Below are 19,840 nucleotides of genomic sequence, written 5' to 3'. Positions count from 1 at the left end.
TGTATTTGGAATTTTTATTTATTTTTATCAAACATGCATGCAGGACTAGGTTATGTCTTTATGAGCAAAATTAAGCAAACAAATTTGTCTCAGTTCTTTTTTTTTTTTTTTATTGTTCTCTTCCAGCTTAGAAGAAGAGTTTAAACTGGAAAGGAACAACTAGTGGTGATGAAAAGCAAGGCATACACCAAATTGAAAACTTGATCAGGGCAAAGAAATCAAAGGAAGGAATAAAATGGGTTCATAAAATAGGATTTGTTTCATAATACAAGCAATACAATGTGACAAGCAACGCTCTAGCTCATAGCGCAAGACAAGGCAAAACAGGAAGCAACCCTGGCTCCTAATAATAAACCACAACATTGATACACACACATAAATAATAGTCTGTCTTCTTTTCTTTCCCCCATTGCAGCTCACTTTTACATCACAAAATATAAATTCCGTAGAATTCGCTTATGGCTCTACAGCTCTTATCTTTGAGAAAATACTGTGACGCTAGTTACACATAAACATTGTTCTTCTGTTCAGGCTTTTCACAGGAGCAACCATTGCTATGCTATGATTCGGCAGAAGGGTTTTGCATGCAGCAAAACCATTTTTTCTGAAACCAAGTAAAATTCGTTCATAAGGAGAAAATGGCATACATATACTGTGAATGAATTTGAATGCTCCTTATCTATTTAAAATAATTACATCTCAATTTGACAATCTAAACCCAAACAAAATCCAATGCAAACCACTGTTTCTCTGATCAATCTGGCTAAAAAAAACACTTCATTTCAAAGGTTCACAAATTATCAGGGATAGGTTCACCCACCATAGACCAAAATTATTAGAGAAAATCAAATCAAATAGAAGATAGACCCATCTTTTCCTCTTTTGTTTTGGACATTCTAATGTGTATATTTCAAAAGCAAGAGTGAATACTAGTTATGACTGACATTGATACCAAAAAGAGTTGGGGGGGGGGGGGGGGGAGAAGAAAATCAAACAGAGATTATAAATTTTACAAACTTAAAATATCATCCAATAGTTTCTCAATTCATGCAAAAAAACACAGGCATACATGATGTGACACCCGGGTGCACACATGTCACAACACAATCAGCATTTTGGCAAGGTTAAAATTTCTGTTCAGATGGGTAAAAATATTCTGCGTTTACTGTTCAGATTACAAATAAAAACAGTGGTGTGTTTGCAGATTAGAGAGAGAATTAATCAAGAACATCTTACAGTCTGAGTTTTGCCAGGCTCTACTGCAGGTTTGCTATGAGGATCAGTAGCAGTCTTTCCTGGTGACTCTGGGTTGCCACCTGTCTTTTTCTCATCCCTGGCCTTATTAAAAATCACTGTGAACCCCTCAGCTGAGGCTGGATCATTGACATCCCATTCACCAAATTTGGGAAGTGGCCGACCCTTTTCCTGTGGGATAATTAGATTTTAAAATAAAGACTCAAAATAATTTTAAAATAATTCATTAACATTTTTATGAACTTGATAATTATAAAACTCTGGAAGGAAAGTACGGAAAGCTGAAACAGAAGAGATTTTCTACATATTACAAAAGTTTGATACACGCATGTCTCAAATAATAAAGTTTGGTGCCTATTAAGCTTAGAAGAAAGAAGACCAAACATAACGCATAAAAACAGAGAAGTTTGATTAATAGTTGTTGGTAAAGAACCCGAACCTTTAAGATCATACACTATTTGTATTATTCTGGGGTCAATTCATGTAAATTGTTCTTCCAAATTCTTATTCAATCTCTAGAAAGAGGCATGTTTCTAATTGCCAGCCCCCTTTGCTTATCCATCATACATCACTCCCACAAAGGTCAAGTCATCATTTAGAGTTTGGACAGCACTTGACATAACTAATCACATCTGATTTGCAGCACATCTACAAACCACACAAGGTTCTCTCTACTTTCTTTTTTTCCTTTTCCCTACTCATAGACTAGCAGTCATTCATTCCCACACACCCAGTGGTTTAAGATCTATGGTATAGACTCTCTTGCATCTTTTTGAGAATGTTGGATTTGTCCTACTAGTCAGAAAACTGTAACAACTTGTATATTCGGTCACCATTCCAAATATTATGGGAAGATCAAACAGGATAAGGCTCTATTACATTGTACAATTTGAGTCCTTTTATGGTTTGGTATTTTAGCATTCTTGTTTCCTTTACACGGATTACTCATTTTCAAGTGATCAACTTCCCTACTTGCCCTTTCTAATAAAATCCTGTTATTTTCTCTAAAAGAAAAAACAATTATCTGGCCAAATTGTTTAAGCAACAAGAACTGAGGTTCACATATCATAATTCATACATAAAACAGAAGAGGAAAAAAAAAGAGGTCAAATCACGAGGCAGTAATTCCAAAAAGGGCAGGTTGTACCAGAACAAACCAACTAAGAATTCAGTAATTTCACCCCACACAAGAAAAGAAGCAAAGGAAATCAACTAGAAATTATAACATATCTGATCTACAAACACCTCCGATACTGATAAGTGATAACAGCCTTCACGATTCAGAAGCTACTAGAAAAGAGAACAAACCCCAAAATAGCAACAATCCAATCACCCAAACACACGGTGATCCAAAAATAGGAAAAACCCCACACCCAATTTAAGGCAAAACCAAAGTATGAACTAATACATCTAAATGACTTATTCCCCAAACAACATGCTAAAAAGCAGCAACATCCTAAGACTATACTATTCTTTTACATGACATTTGAGGATCGAACCAAAAAGGAACACAAGTAAAAAATTTATACAGAAACGAAGAAAAAAACATGTAATCAGTAGAAATCGAAGACATGAACCTAAAACTCAAATAATCGAAGGATCAAAGTACCAAAATCCAGAAATGAACAAAAAAAGTAAGACAGATAAATCAAAATTAATGGGAGAAAAAAAGCTTAAATTAACCACAGAAAAAGAAAATCGGAAACGCGAGTTAGCGATTGGGGAATCGCAAACAACAGTTCAATACAATGATCAGAGAGAAAATCAAATCAATTGAGAAAATAAAAAGTAACAAAAAAAAACAGAAATAGAAAGAGAAAACAAAACATACCGACATCAATACGAAGATGAAATGTTTTCAGGGAAAGAAAAAGGAGCGAGAAAACTCCAATTAATAAAAGGAATCGGAGAGAGGAGAAAATTCTGAGAGAGAGAGAGAGAGAGAGAAAGAGTGTGAAAGTGTTAGAGAGAAAAAGTGCGTGATGACGATGAAGAAAGAAAAGAAGAGTAGTAGTCCTTGTTGCGACTTCGAGTTGGGCCGAAAATGGGCCTTACGGAGTGGCGTAACGGGATTCGTCGAACGTCGTTACGTGTTCCGCGGGAACGGAACACTGTGCCGTTAGATTTAGCGTCACACGTGACGTGGGGTGGGGGATATGCGTGGGGAAGGGTTCGTGGAAAAGTGACGGAACGGTGAGCTGGCAAACGGTGACGCCGTGAAGTGCCGTTCGCTTTTTCGATGATGCCTTTCTTGGAAGGGAGCGACTTGGTTCTGAGTTGTTGGTCTCTTCGCTTTTTCTTGTTGTTGATGAGCCTATAAAGATACTACTACCTTTTCTATGAAGCAAATTTCTATGCATGTATAGCAGAAATTAATGGCTTCATTAATGTTGATGACTGTATTTGAATTTAAGGCAATGGTGTTGTCATAGGAAGCCACCTTTAAAAAGATGTAATTAATTGACTTATAGTAATAATCATTAAATCCACATATATCTCTTCTATTAACAAATTCTTGACACAAGTAAAACGATCCTAAATTTATTTTAGTTTTTTTTTAAGTAAAATCACTAAAAGTAATTAAATATGTTTTTTGGCGGAGAATATTCATCAATAAAATCGATTCAAATTTAATATAAATGATTTTTTGTGAGATTATTTTTTATGACTAAACTTTTGTTATGGGAGATTAACTTTTTAATTTATAGGAATGTGTTTAACTAGGATGAGATTTATAATCTTTTTTTTTGGTAAAAATATATGTATGCATGAAAAATAATATGATGGGATAAGAAGAGACCGAAAGAGTTAATGAAATTTTTGAAATATTACTACTTATAAAAGTTATTATTTTTCTCTAGGATTTCTAGTTGGAATTAGTGGTGTCATCTTTCACAATAATAGTATTTTACTCTTAAAGTAACACTTCTATTTTTGCATGCTAGTTTTATTTTGATCCAGGTTATACAGCTCATTAGATGGAACAAAAGAAGATGATTTGAAATGTCTGGCCATAAGAAAAAATGGGGCCAAACAAAACTGACAAGGATGAAATTCATCGTAATAGAATTGGTTTTTACTACATTCGATTGTGTCAAGACATGAGATACCTTAAGTTTACTGTTGCTGAATAACTCAGACTACAGTAATGGCAACGTTTTGCTGCCTATGCAAGTTTGCTACGTTCAGCAACATTAATTCTTCTTCTTCTTCTTCTTCTTCAACATTCTCATTCACATGGGACGATGCCTTTCGCGTATTTCAACCTGAAACTGCCACACAACACCGCTCAACTTATCTTTAAGGCTTCTTCCACAAAGTTCAACTATGCAATCGTGCTCCTGTAAGATCTTGTCAGTGTTTTATAATTGTTTCCTTAGAAAACACAAATAATGAAATGAATGAAGCGAAGTTAATGTCTTGAGAGACACCCAATTGTGCGTTTGTGCATCATCCCTTCTATTTTCCCATAAAGATTTCCCTTTTCGGCTATCGAATTATGGGGTTGGCTAATGTTGAAGGTCATACTAATATATATATATATATATATATATATATATATATATATATATATATATATATATATATATATAAGTATAGGTGGAGACAACCCTTATCTCATAATTTAGCTAGCTTTTGGGGTTCCAAATTCAAATTATAAGATGACAGGATAACTTATCTTAATGATTATTGTTAGGCATATGGGACCACTCACTCATGCATATGTTTAGTTTTGTAAATTTTACACTTAAGATGTTAAATTCTAGGTGGAGGGTGTTTGTTAGGCATTCCACATTAATTAATGATATGGCTAAAATAGTAAAAAAATCCTTATCTCATAAACTAGCTAATTTTTGGGTTTCAAACTCGAATTATAAGATGACAACAGAGTCGATCGTGATGATTATTGTTAGGCCTATCAATCAACCCCTATCATGTGAATATGTTTAGTCTTGCAAATTTTACGCTTAACATGTAAACAGAGTCGATCGTGATGATTATTGTTAGGCCTATCAATCAACCCCTATCATGTGAATATGTTTAGTCTTGCAAATTTTACGCTTAACATGTCAAATTCTCAATGCTAGGGTGTGTGTTAGAGATTTTACATTTGCTAGCAGGGTATTAGTCTAATAGAGGGAATATAATTCTACATTACAGATTATTAGTCTTTCTGGAATGTAATCTGGAATGCAAATTTTCACATTCCAGAATGTAAATTACATTCTGGATTAGGGTGCAGGAAGCAAGTCCGAAGGTGCAGGAAGCAATTCCCAGAAAACATTTGATTCCTCGCTGCATTTTTTCTCACCAACTGGATCAAATTCAGATGGGCCGATCCAACAAATTCTGAGCTCAAGCGTAAACGACACTGACCCACACAATAAACGACGCCGTTTAGGTCTCCGCCTTCCTCTACTCTTTCGCTATCCCTCTTCTAAACCTCTGACCGAAAAATGCAGCACAAGTGCACAACCAATGAAACCTCACAAACTTCCTTCTCCGTCGCTCTCACGTGCGCTCGCACGTGCCCTAAGCTCCGCCACCATCACCACGCATTGTGGACCGGCGTTTCCTTCGAAGACCGTTACCACTGCGAACTTCGAACCGTCGCTGGCGGAGCTCCGGCACCACGTCCGGTGTTCGGACTTCGTGGCCATCGACCTCGAGATGACCGGCGTGACGAGCGCTCCGTGGCGCGAGTCCTTGGCGTTCGACCGCTCCGACGTGCGGTACCTGAAGGTCCGTGACTCCGCCGCCAAGTTCGCCGTCGTTCAGTTCGGCGTTTGCCCCTTCCGTTGGGATCCCTCCAACCACTCCTTCGTTGCGCATCCGTATGTTCCCTTGCTATTTCGATTTGATTTCTAAACAATTTATAATATTAGTTAGAGATTCGTGATAGGATAATTTCACTATTCCCTGAATTTACGAACACTGTCAATTTAATCTCTGAACTTACGAAAATGTCTTTTTAATGATTGAAATTGTCAAAAGAAAGATCATTTTAATCAAATGACGTTTTTATAACTTGGGGAACTAATTTAAATTGAACAGCTAATGATATCAGGAACTAATTTGATAATTACTCTCTCTATAGTCTAGTTTTAGGAGTGTGTATGTGTGTGCGCGTCTTTAAATTGGAGTGAATGTAGTTGGTGTTAGGTCAAATTTAGTGTCTATGGAAATTACATGGTGTCCTAATCAATTTTAATGCTGGATGGATGGTGTTCTGAAAACAATCCTTTCAATGTGAAGATGTTTGCCATTGAAATGGGAGTGATAAATGAGGACATTACAGTTTTTTACCAGTTTGATAATTCGGAATGCTGCATAGTTTTGTAGTTGTCATGTTGGGTTTCACAATGTGTTGTATACTGGGATTTATAAAATGGAACCCAACTTGAATTGATTTTCAGTATATTAGGGGTTGTTTGGTTTGAGAAAACATTTTCTATTTTCATTTCCTGTTTCTATTTTTTAAAACAATTTTCATTTTCATATTTTTAAAGTTTAGAAAATGTGTTTGGTTTAATTTCTTATTTCCTGTTTTCAAAAAATAAAAGTATTGAAAATGTGTCTGGTTTAACTATTTTCAATAAAAGCTTATGAAATGATTTTAGTATAAATTTCATATATAATTTTCAAATGAAAATTATAATATATATCCTTTATAATAATTATTAAAATCATTGTATTATTTCATATAATAAATAGAAATAATAAAAATATTAGACAAAGGAAATGTGAGAAGATATATTGAGGTGGTTACGGAAAACAAATTCGAGGAAGTGGCAGTGCAACACACCTAAAACCGCTGAACAATATGCGTATGGGAAGGAAGGAAGCTTCATATAGTTACGTTCAATGCCACCACTTTACAGTGGAATCGTTCCCATTTTAGTGAAAATGCCAAAAACGTGGATTTTGTGTTTTCAAAATTCCTCTGTTTTCTAAAAATATTTTCTACGAAATCATTTTCAAAATTTTAACCAAACATATTTTCAACATTGTTTTCTGTTTTCTATGAAAATGAAAACAGAAAATGGGCAAACCAAACAGCCCCTAAGTATAATATTCAACTTCCAAGTAATAGAAAAGAGCCTCTATTTTTTTAATAATTGATATGGAATTATGAGCTTGCAAATAAAGTTTATAAGGATTTGTGCAGTTTTCTTTTGATTATTTTTTTGGGGATTCTTTCTGCTTTGGATTTCCTTGACAGTTTGATTCTGATTACTGTTACTGTTGGAAATGGTTTCATTTTACTCTTTTTTGTTTCCTTTATTTTCTTTATTTGTTTGATGAATGTTCTGCTGGTGTTCTAAGTTGAAGAATTGCTCCTCGGCAGGCACAATTTCTATGTTTTTCCTCGACAAGAGATTGCAGGTTTGGGTCCATGTGATGAATTTCTCTGCCAGACCACTTCAATGGATTTCTTGGCTAAATACCAGTTTGATTTTAATGCTTGCATACATGAAGGTAGCTTACTTTTCCTTTTATTTCTTGCCACTGCATTTGGTATTAATTGTCAAGCTAATTAGCTAATGAATAGAAGAAAAGAGTTTGTGCATTAACATCTACCATAAAAGGTCCCAGCCTTGGTAACTGAGATTACCTTGCATGCTTTATTTCTATACATGGAAAAACTAAGCTAAAGATGCTTCACTTCTGGGTCTATAACTTAAATGTTTGAGTGGTTCAATGGAAAAAGAGGTAATATACAAAGAGCTCTGTGTACTCTACTTTTAAGGTTATTTGCAAACTTTAATGTCTTTATATACATGAATTTTAGAGATATAGGAAATTAGTAAATTATGGGGACATTAAAGATGCTGAAGGCCTATGATCTTTAACCAGTAACCATATTTTGAATTTCTGGAAATATTTTGGCGTTGGTAGATCTTCCAATTCTGTCACTGGCTCCTAGGATAGGTATTTTGGTTGCATGTATAACCTCATCATGACTTTTATGGCTTCTCTAGTTTGAGAATTTGCACCCTTGATAATGTCAGGAATATCTTATTTATCCAGAGAACAAGAAAGGGAAGCATTAAGGAGTTTGAATTCTACATATGATAGTAGTGAGTGGTCAGACATTGGTAAATTAAAAAATGTTAGGGACATACCACTGCTCAGCACGGCGGACATTTTGTTCACTGCAAGAATGAAAAATAAATTCGGTGAATGGCGTGATGGGTTATTTCAGGAGCAAAATCAAGAAGACCAAATTCAAGGAATTTCAAAAGACTCAAAATTTCAAGTGACTTTTTTTGAGATGCATCCAGCTCTTAGGCTTAATGGATTCACGTCTCACCAGCTTAAATTGATTCAGTTGGTAATGTTTCTATATTTTGTGCCATCAGCTGATACGTTTACATTTTGTTTCTCATATTGGTATTTTCATTGTGTCATTTATCTGTATCCTTGGGCCAAAGACATAGTAGTATTGTACATATATTAAGTTTGTGCTGACTATAAGCTTAAAAAATTTTCAGGTAATCAGAAAACACTTCAAAGATCTATCATATGTCAGTGTGAACAGTGAGACTTCTGGTTCACAACAATTAGTTGTATATACAGACTCAAAGGATGAATTAAACTTACTTCTGGTAATAAGTCTTGATATTGTTTTGTTCACTTTTAAATTGTAACGTGTGATTTTACATTGCTAATGGTTTTTGAAATTTTTTTTTTTTTATCAGCGAAAATATGTTCTATATATTATATATACTGTAAATAAAACTGTATAGCACCAGTGGTGCTGGTATACACAGCCCTTATGCATCTTAACAGATACATTTGAGATGTATAATAGAAAGATTATTTGGATTTGTCACTGAGTGAAAGCCCCCACCTCAAAAAATATTCTCACAACAAAAAATTTCCCCTGATGCTTTTCTACCACACTCCTCCCCTTACAAAATTCATTCTAGCATTACTACTCCATACTTGGAATGGGACATTAAAACCCTTTTCCAGTGCCTTCAGCCACGACCAAATGATGGTGGAGGGTTTTTGAAATCTAATTGCTCCTTCTGCCCTTTTGAAATAATGGTGGAGGGTAACTGACTAAGACTTACCAGTAAAAGTGAAAATCTGAATTGACTTTATATTGGCATTAATTTCTAATTTAAAATCTGTTGATGACTAAGCATTTTCTATAAACAAAGCTTAAGCCTGATTTAAGTTATAAATGGACACAATGAATATTAAAAATTAATACTTCTATATTTTATATAATTTTGGCATCTTATGTATAGGCCTAGCACAGTGGTGCTGAAAGATGAGAAAGGTATAATATAATGCACTAATGTGTTTTATTGACAACAAATCACTTTATTATATTATTAAAAGATTTTTTTAAATTAATATCTGGCAGAAGAAGGTGAAAGAAGAAAATCACAGGGCAGAAGAGAAGAAGATCCAAGCTGCCGTGGGATTTCGCCATGTTATTGATCTCCTTTCATCAGAACAGAAGTTGATAGTTGGTTACAATTGTTTTTTAGGTACCAATGACATTCTAAATCCTTGACAAGCTATTTAATTTTATAAGACACTAAGATGATATATACCATTCCATGATACAGATATTGCTCATGTCTACAGCAAATTTATTGGCCCTCTTCCGGGGAGTCCTGATGAGTTTGTTGCCTCTGTTAACAAGTGCTTTCCACACATTGTTGACACCATTATACTCCTGAACACTAATTTGATGTTCCAAGAAAAGATGAAAAGGTCCAGAAAATCACTGGCCTCTGCATTCACTTTATTTTGTCCACAAATTGCAGCTGGCTCCAGAAGCACTGATCTAGGTTCACTGTCACATGTGAAAGTGGATGTTGAGGTTGATGGTTCGAGGTTTGTCGCTGCTTTCTTTCTATAAATCCTTACCTGATTATTGTGATTTAAGTTTACCAATCTAGTGGTGCAAAACCAGCGCCTCGCCTATTTAGTTTGCATAGGATTGTTGTTACACATTTTCAACAGTTTTCATACATGACACAGTTCTTTCCTTTTTTTCTGTATTTTTTTTTTCTGATATCTAACCTCAAAATGAAAAGTTTATAAAAATAAAAGAATACACATTTTTTATTTTATTTGAAAAAAAAGTTCAATGGTAGGTGGATAACATTTTAATTTCTTGTGAGGCTTTTCATTTTCTACATTGCACATAGCTTGAGGTGATTGCTTCAGAATTTGGACAGTCAAGTCTAAATATTTAATGTCCTACTTGTCTTAAAGTACTGCTGTCCTAGCTGTCTCTTTAGATAAAGGTATTTTCCATACTAACATTAGATGCATATTTGCAGATCATGCAGCTGGAACCCTGGAGGCAAGCATGAGGCAGGATATGATGCCTTCATGACTGGATGCATCTTTGCCCAGTTATGCAGTGATTTAGGTATTGATTTTAAACTCCGTGATTCTTCAAACCAATTAGCCCTCAATGAGAAACTGCAGAAGTACGTTAATCGTCTATATCTTAGTTGGATACACGGGGACATCATTGATCTAAATACTGGTAATAAGGTTGCAGATTCTTCACCCAGTCATAGCCTGAAGAAGCGGTACCCAACAATTTTGTTTGAGAACATTGTTATTATTTGGGGATTTCCTTCTAAGCTGAAGGCAAATGAAGTAAGAGAGTGCATATCTAAAGCATTTGGACCAACTTCTGTAGTTTCTGTCTTCCACTTGGATGCAACTGCAGCATTCGTTCAGTTTAGCAAAACTGAATTAGTTTCTGATTTTCTATTAGTGAAGGATTCCTTAGAGAGAAGTGATGGTGCAATCTCGGTTTTGCATCCACTGTCAAAACTTTTGGAAGGTGGAAATACATGTGCTGCCAATTATGATACTTACAACGAAATATGTGGTTCACCCTTATCAGAAGGTCTGTTTGCTGATCAGGCAAAGAAAGTTGGTATAAAGTGGAAGACCAAATTAACAGAATGCAAGGTAGCATCCAGGGGTGAAGAACATGAAAATCCAAGTTTACAAGCTAATGATGTAAATACAGCTATGAAGAATGTAGAAAAGACCAAGCCAAACACAATTGATCAGTTAGGAAATGCTTCATCTCGTGGACAAGTCTCAACTTTTGAAATTGAAGATTCTTCTCGTGTTGCAGAAGCCAACTTGTGATTTCTGACTAATGATTTGTACACGGTCAGAATGAAGATGTAATATTATATTAAATTAAATTTTTTGAAGCAACCTGTACTTTGGGCTGATATTGTGCGAATTTAGAAAATGTAGCAGTCTGAGAAGCAGAAGGGCATGAAATATTGATGCCACTTACAAATTTTCTGTGATATAGTTTTACATCTACGAAATATCCATACTTGATAACCCAGCGTAGATTTCCACCTGTGTGTCTAGGTAGGATAAATGCAAAGGCCTTGTTCTGGCGAATAAAGGGTGACTTCCAACTCTCAAGACAGATTCTAAAGAAGTATTTTCTATCTTTCTTTAGAAGTCTTCCTTTCAGTTTGTCATAAGTCATAACTAAGTGAAATATCTTATCATAACTTTCAAGGCATTGGATCATTACTTCCCGAAATCTCTAATGTCAAATTGCTCTAGACAACACCTCTAGATATTAGAGATTTCGGGTTGACATTAGAGATTTCCATTTATTTTTTCCTTTTTAAGTATAAAACATGTCATCTTGTTTTTATTATGTTATCCATTTTTAAAAGTTTGTATGGTGGTGAAAATATAAGAGGAAATAGATTTTTTTTTTATATACTTTTTTCTATACAGATTTTTTTAAAATAAGAAATAAAATAGAAATAAGGTAACATTTTTGTAGTTAAAAGTGAAAATAAAAAATGTTTTTTTTAAAGTTAAATTACCCTATAAAGTAAATGTAGCTTTGGCTCTACTTTATGCTTTGAAGACCTACGGCATTAGCAGTTTAGTAATGTGAACGTGATTATGGTGGATCCGAGATAGCAATGGCAAGCTCCTTGCAGCTTTATTTAATTAGGGGTTTCACGGCATTATTGATCCTCTATGTGAGTAAATTGATGGCAAATATAATTGTGATATTCTTAGAATGTTGTGTTATATGTATTAAATAAATTTTAAAATACTCCCTTAAAAAAATAAATTAAAAAATAAAACATTAACATATAAAAATTCATATAATAAGAACATTTGAATAAAATTGACATTTCAATGCTTTGTTAACTCAACAGCGGGTATATTAAATTTACACAATAATCTCTCTGTGAATTGTGAAATGTTCATTTTCCCCAACGAAGGTGGAGAGGTCATGTACTACTGCTCAAGGGGTCCATTACTATTTGTTTCCATACGAATGATTCGATGAGTCGTCTAATGACCGTTGCAAAGTTTTCATTTGTTATGCTTTTTTACATTATTTGCTTTCCAATGTCACATGCTCTGTTTTTTCCTCATGTTAAATGTTTGAATTTATGTAAGCAATATCCATAACAAATATATACTTTTTTAAATTAAAGGCATCCATCAATCGTGTTCACCTCATCTCATTATGTAGATAGATTGATTGATACAATTCCAATTCCAAGCCAAGAAATTCAACTTCGTTTGTACATTAAAGTTAATGCTTTTGTAGCAATTGCTTCATATAATCTAGAATTATTTAATAATTAAATTATTTTCTTATGGGCACGAGATTTTTCTTTTTGGGAGTTTCTTTAAAGCTCAATCTTTTTTCGTTAATTTATTTCTTGGTCAATGGTCATAATGGGTTTCAGACTTCAGAGTTTGCCTCATATAGCCGTTACACAAGTCAATCGCATCTGGCTCCTAGTCAAGCTGCGAATAATGCAAATTAACTTATGATTGAACTAGTCACCAAATTTTCCTAACATATAGATACGTTGTGAGCCTTAGCATTAATCTTCAATAGGAAATATTTAATATTTTATGCAATTTCTTAAAGGACCCATGCTTGTGCATATAAAACAGTCGATGATGATTGAAACATTCAAATGATCCTTTTTTATTTTATTTAAAGTAAAAAAAAATCATTTATTATATAAAAAATATTTAAAGCTATGCACTTAATGCATAGAATAGAAAAAACAATTCAAATCAGCACACAGGCCAACACGTGTCGGTGCTTTGGTGTCAGAGTCTGAAGCCAAAACAATGGAATAACAAATACTACTATTTTGTTGAACAGATTCCTTTGTGCCTATAGAATCTATTTCACTCAAAAATTTGCAACACCATTCTATTCGAAATTAATGACAGAATATATTTCACTCCAAAGTAATGTACAATACAATTGTTTCACAAAGCAAACTTGAGAAACATCTAATCTAATATATATGACCAGAAACAAAGTGGATTTCGGTATATACTAAGCTTTCAATGTTCATGAATATTTATTGTTGCCATGAAGTTCAATGTAGTAGCTTGAACTCCAGTTAGTGAAGTGAATTTCCATAGTATATGCCACATTACAAACAGAAAAAATGTCATCATGAGAGAAAGAACAAAAGAATCAAATGAATAATAACAACAAAATGCAGAATCTTCCTAATTTCAATCAATTTTGATCTCACAGACAACCTGTCCACAATTAACCTCTTCCTCAGCATCAGAAACAATCTCATCAAGACTCAAAGGCAAGCCAGAGGAGAAAGTAAGTGTAGGTTTCTCCTTAGGCACCACAAGAGCCACTCCTTCATTATTATTATTAAGAATCTGCAAAACTCTTCTCATGGAAGGCCTTTGAGCACTATCAGGGTTAGCACAACTCAAACCCAAAAGCAAAATCTTAATTTTAACTTTCCTTGAAATTGAATCAAATTTTTCCTTTGAGTTAAACTGCCAAACAATACAATTTTCTTTCTTTTTTAAATGATTTTGAAGAAGAAAAAAAACAAATATATAAACCTTTATTTTAAATTATAACTTTAAAGAAACTTTAAAACTATAAAATTTATGCCAAACGTCTTAATAATTATTACAGTTTATGTATATTGATTTGTTTTTTTACTAAAGATATTTTAACAAGTTACATTTTAGGTGTCTTTAAGAAATTCAAAGGCCTAACTTATTAACATAATCCTTTTAAAAAACAAGTGAATGTGCATTAACAAACAAACACATATATACACCACACACACTCACACCATTGAATCATATGATAACATCTTGATGATTATGCATGTAAAATTTATATAAATTGAACATTCACACATATTTATTCTAATATATCCAATATTTAATTATATATATATATATATATATATATATATATATATATATTATGCTTATCAATGGTAGAAAGTCAACTCAATGAGGTATTTTCTAAAATAAATATATGAATTTTGGTTGAAAATGACAAAAGCAACATAGAGGTATTGACCGAGTATCTAAGTCTCTAAAGATATATCAATACAAAAGAAAACTCATATATATATATATATACATATATGTATGTATAAGAGCTTTTGTTTTATTTTGTTGCGTGCTTATCAGAACTTGATTTTGCAAGTTGATCATAGTGAAAGAAGAAATCTTGATGTTACATAGCATTTGAAAACACACAACTAGTTACCTCTTTCTTAAAGATTATAAAAATAACTCAGATTTTGAGGTTAAATTCTTGAATATGACACTTGAATATATCCAAGTCCAACCACTGAATTTATACTAGGTGGAGAATGGAGGAGAAGGATAGAGTCCAAATGATAGTATTGAGATATACAAAATTTGATTTTCTTAATAGCTAACTTGTAAGTTTTGGTGGTTAAAGTAATACATTTAATGTTAAATTTATTTTCTCCCCCAACATTTTTTTGGTTAAATTATCATTAAAGAAAACAAACTATAGCATTTTTTTCTTGACTTATTTAAGCTTTTATTAATTAGGTAACATTTATTAAAAATATTGTAATAATTTCACTTATAAATCCAAATAATTTCATTAATTTATTTTTGAAAAAAGTAAACAATTAATTGCTTATCCAATTTGTAGATTAGTATTATTAAAATTAAAGATTAATTGACGTGGCAAATCTTGCTTTGTCTAAATTTGTAAATGTTTATATGAAGATGTATTCCTAAAGTTAATTTTATATTAAATGTGTATCTAAGATGAAAAGCTTTTACTATTTTTGAAGAAAGAATTTGAGTCATAGGTTAATTAAAAAAATAAAGATTTTTTTAAATTATTTTAAGAAAAGAGTAATTTAATCATTCTACTATTATATATGTGGGGAGGGATTCCCTTACTCCACAATAAATCAAAATTTGGTATGTCAATTAAGTTTTACTTTTAATGATAATAATAATCTCCAAATCAGATAATTAATTAATTATATACTTTTTAAAAAAATACTGAAAATATTTAGATTTATAACTGAAACTATTACAATATTTTTAATAAAATGGTATCTAATTATGATATAAGCTTAAAAACCCAAGAAAAGAAAAAGTTCTCTAGTTTGTTTTCTTTAACAATAAGTTTAACAAAAAAAAAATGAGTATGCAATGACAATGTAAAAATTTTTACATAATCATTTAATTACAACTCATCATCTATGACAAGTTTGTTAACTTTTAAAATTATTATCTTAAAGTAATTCAAACAATGATTTGTGATTTGATGACAATGTAAAATTGTTTTATACTATCAATATAAATATATAGACATTAAACTCAAAAAGTATTTGGCGGAGAAAACCAATTTAATATTAAATGTATTACTTTAATCATCAAAACCTAAAAGGTGACTCTTAGGTGAACTAAATTTTGTGTATCTCATTACTATGCACTTGGATACAACATCCTTCTCATCAATTCTCCACCTACTATAAATTTGGTAGTTAATATATTCAAGTGTCAGTTTCAAGAATTCAACCACAAAAATCCAAATTATTTTTAGGGTCTTTAATGAAGAAAAAATAATTAGTTGTGTGTTTTCAAAGGCTATGAAGCATGAATGTTTCTTTTTTCACTATGATCAACATGTGAAATAGAGTTCTAATAAACACTCAACTTGAATAAAATAAAAGTTGTTATACATAAATAGACATGGGCCATTTAGTGGGTATAAAACAAACCATACAAATCCATCACAATAAATTTTAATTATGTAGTAAAATTGCCCTTTTAAGTAATAAAATACCTATTGAATTTAACCACAAATACCATAATTGTTGGAGTTTTACATTTAATTAGGTTAAAAATGGTTTAAGTTCAAGGGACTATTCATTTTGGAAGAGACTAAGCAAAACTTGTAGATCCCTTTCACTTGTCACTCTAATTCAAGAAGTTAGTTTATGATTACACTTTAGGAATTATTATCGCAGTAAAAAAATTTGCCACCAAACTTGAGCCAATGTCTTAAAATTTGGGCTTAAGACCTAATTCAATCTTACAAAACTTGTTTGTAAGGTGAAGATTGAGGACTATCAAAACTTTATAAGGACTACATTATCCATGTCTCTAGTCAATGTTGTGTCTCAACCCTCTAAGAGTCAATGTCTTAGTGACTTTCTAACACACTTTCTCATGCCTAGGGCTATGGGAATGGAGCATGGCAATGTAGGTAGTCTAATGATAGATTTACGATAGACTTTAATATCATTTTAGAATTTGGCTTTATAGCCAAACTCAACTCTCAGAAATCTAGGTTGAACTGGTGAAGAACACAAGCTTTATAAGGACTATATTGGCCATACAAGAGTGGACAAATAGACAAGGAGAGAGAAACAAACATATGAATAACAAAGCACTAAAAAAATAGACTTGAAAGATAAAGCAAAAAAAAAATACTACAATGATAAGGAAAAAAGTCACAATCATTACCTTGCCCCCCAAGCATAACACACTATATATGTGCATGTGTTTGCAATGCTTCTTAAAAGGATTCATCAACTTTGGAGGAAACTATTCCTACACAAAATATTGTCATAGGTGTCCATAATCATGATATATCGATCAATTGTGAGCCTACAAACTTGAATGATCATGAACCATGACTGGTTTCCTACTCACGTGTTCAAATAATTGCAAACAAAATTAGCTCGAAACATCTGTTAGTGCCATCTTTAAGGACTTATTCATTTAGTGCTCAAGTCTTTCAAGCATAACAAGCACATCCCAACATAGTTGGGGAACAAAACTAGAAAGAAAGATTTATTCTTGATATGAACTCAAGAACTCATATAGAAAAGGCAATAACAAAAAAAATGTGGGAGAGAGTGATGAGTCTTAGAAAAGTTTTCCATAATGTATATTTATAAAGAAAAAATAGTGAGACCAAGTGAAAATAATAAAGTTAGACAAAGTCAAAATAAATGTCTACTTTTGATAAGCATGATACCAACATCACTGGGGAACAAAACTAGGTAGCAAGATTTATTCTTAGTATAAACTCAGGAACTCATAAAAAAAAAGAGAAAACAAAAAAAATGTGGTAGAAAGTGTCTTAGAACACTTTTTAGGAATAGATATTCATAAAAAAAATTAAGAATAGATATTTATAAAGAACAAATAGTGTGAGACCAAGTCAAAATAAAACATATCTAATTTTGATAAGCATGATCCCAACATGGTTGGAAGAACAAAACTAAATAAGCATGATTTATTTTATATATGAACTCCGGAAAAAAAAGGAGAAAACCAAAAAAATGTGGAAGATAGTGTGTCTTAGAACACTTATTTAAGAATATATATTTATAGTTTTTTTTTTTGCAAAAGAAAATTACGTTAAGAATAAAGAACAAATAGTATGAGACCAAGTCAAAATGATAAGGTGAGACCAAATAAAAAAAACATTTTTTATAAGAAGTTAATTACTCTCAGCAAGATATAATAAATTAATCAAAAACAAAAAAAATGTGGGAGAGTATCCTATAAAAGTTTTCAAGAATAAATATTTATAAAGAAAAAATAGTGGCACCGAGTGAAAATGATGAAGTGAGACTAAGCCAAAATAAATATTTACTTTTGATAAGCACAATCCCAACATGATTGGGAGGAAACAAAACTAGATAACAAGATTTATTCTTGATGTGAACTCAGGAACTCAAGGAAAAATGTGAAAACAAAAAAAATGTGAGAGAAAGTGAGTCTTAGAAAAAAAATTCAAGAATAAATATTTATAAAGAAAAATTAGTGTAAGACTAGATAGCAAGATTTATTCTTGATGTGAACTCAGGAACTCAAGGAGAAAGACGAAAACAAAAAAATGTGAGAGAAAGTGAGTCTTAGAAAAAAAAATTCAAGAACAAATATTTATAAAGAAAAATTAGTGTAAGACTAGATAGCAAGATTTATTCTTGATGTGAACTCAGGAACTCAAGGAGAAAGGCCAAAACAAAAAAATGAGAGAAAGTGAGTCTTAGAAAAAAAAATTCAAGAACAAATATTTATAAAGAAAAATTAGTGTAAGATCAAGTCAAAATGATAAGGTGAGTCAAAATCAATAAATATTCATTTTTTTATACACATCATTAATTTCAAAAAGATATTATCAAATTAATTATAAGATCATTGGCTTGTTTAAATTAACCTTTGAAAAATCCATAGGTTTGACATAATAGTGTAAGGTGTCAAATATTCTCATTGACTGTTTTTCCTTCTTCATAAACAGACAAAAAAACAAAGTATAATATATATATATATATATATATATATATATATATATATATATATATATATATATATATATATATATATATATATATATATATATATATATATATATATATATATATATATATATATATATATTATTTCAAGGTAATTGTTTGAAAATTAATTCATATGATTATTTCGAATAGTTAGGTCACTTGATATTCCTTCATCAATTGTTGAAAGATAACATCTAAGTTAACTAACCTTTATTGTCAATTAACCAAAAAGTTAGTGAAATTTTGATGCTTTAGTTAAGAATTATCTTAAGCATGTTGTGAAAATTTAATTTTAATTGTTTTACAATGAGATTTTAATTTTTCATCTAATCAAACATCTTATTTTATATTTCCTTTTTCTCCTATGTATTTTCCAAATCCATACCCTTTTTGCTTCCATAGTTTTATTGACTTTTCTCTTTCTTCTTCATTAAGTCACAAAACAACAAAGTATAATATTTTTTAATTGTATTTAATTATTATTATTATGAGATAATTTATTTTCATTAGAATTTTCTTTTCCTCTTCATTATGGGACAAAATGATAAAATATAATATTTCTTTTAATTATATTTATTTATTATTTTTATTATAAGGTAATTGTTTGAAAAATATTTCAAGTACCTTTTTCAAAAAGTTAGTTCATTCGATCATCCTTCACCAATGATACAAAGATAACTTGTAAATTAACTAACATTTATCCTTGATAACAAAAAAGTAGGGGAAAGATAATGGTCCATTCGGGAATTAAATTTTTATGGATACACCAAGTGAAAAGTTAATTTTAATTAAAAACAAATGAGACTTTTGTTTCCCATTTTACCAAAAAATTCTACATTTCCTTTTTTTCCCATCAATTTATTTATTTTTTACTTTTGTTGATTTTTCCTTTCTTCTTTATTAAGGGACAAAATGACAAAGTACAATAATTGCTTATG

The 19,840-nt window shown here is 31.6% G+C and overlaps 2 protein-coding genes across 3 annotated transcripts; one reads left to right on the top strand and one right to left on the bottom strand.

Moving 5' to 3' along the window:
- Positions 1–220: 220 nt before the first annotated feature.
- LOC100305826 (protein NOI4) lies at positions 221–3,266 on the bottom strand. Its single transcript, XM_003532131.4, has 3 exons — positions 3,086–3,266; positions 1,237–1,425; positions 221–604 (listed from the first exon to the last, which is right to left on the bottom strand). The coding sequence occupies exons 1-3, from the start codon at positions 3,089–3,091 to the stop codon at positions 560–562; spliced, it is 240 nt and encodes a 79-aa protein (XP_003532179.1). The 5' UTR covers positions 3,092–3,266; the 3' UTR covers positions 221–559.
- A 1,893-nt stretch (positions 3,267–5,159) lies between these two features.
- Positions 5,160–11,560, top strand: LOC100784997 (poly(A)-specific ribonuclease PARN). 2 transcript variants are annotated; one of them, XM_003530754.5, is made up of 7 exons: positions 5,160–6,089; positions 7,604–7,734; positions 8,268–8,590; positions 8,751–8,864; positions 9,635–9,761; positions 9,843–10,113; positions 10,566–11,560. In XM_003530754.5, exons 1-7 carry the CDS (start codon positions 5,734–5,736, stop codon positions 11,398–11,400), a joined length of 2,157 nt encoding a protein of 718 aa, XP_003530802.1. In that variant the 5' UTR covers positions 5,160–5,733; the 3' UTR covers positions 11,401–11,560. The 2 variants fall into 2 exon arrangements, with proteins under 2 accessions (XP_003530802.1, XP_025985579.1); XM_026129794.2 differs by lacking the exon at positions 5,160–6,089 and having other exon boundaries at positions 7,599–7,734; positions 8,287–8,590.
- The last annotated feature ends 8,280 nt before the right edge of the window (positions 11,561–19,840 follow it).

Source organism: Glycine max, chromosome 8, assembly GCF_000004515.6.
Source record: "Glycine max cultivar Williams 82 chromosome 8, Glycine_max_v4.0, whole genome shotgun sequence".
NCBI classification, from domain to species: Eukaryota; Viridiplantae; Streptophyta; class Magnoliopsida; order Fabales; family Fabaceae; genus Glycine; species Glycine max.
The sequence above is the reverse complement of the archived record's forward strand: the minus strand, read 5'-3'. Positions and strand labels throughout refer to the sequence as shown.

Coding starts and splice junctions, on each gene's coding strand:
- LOC100305826 (XM_003532131.4), bottom strand. Junction 605..1,236: donor AGCCTGGCAAAACTCAGACT/GTAAGATGTTCT, acceptor ACTTGGTTTCAG/AAAAAATGGTTTTGCTGCAT.
- LOC100784997 (XM_003530754.5), top strand. CDS start 5,734: ATGAAACCTCACAAACTTCCTTCTCCGTCGCTCTCACGTGCGCTCGCA. Junction 8,591..8,750: donor AGCTTAAATTGATTCAGTTG/GTAATGTTTCTA, acceptor AAAAATTTTCAG/GTAATCAGAAAACACTTCAA. Junction 10,114..10,565: donor GTTGAGGTTGATGGTTCGAG/GTTTGTCGCTGC, acceptor GCATATTTGCAG/ATCATGCAGCTGGAACCCTG.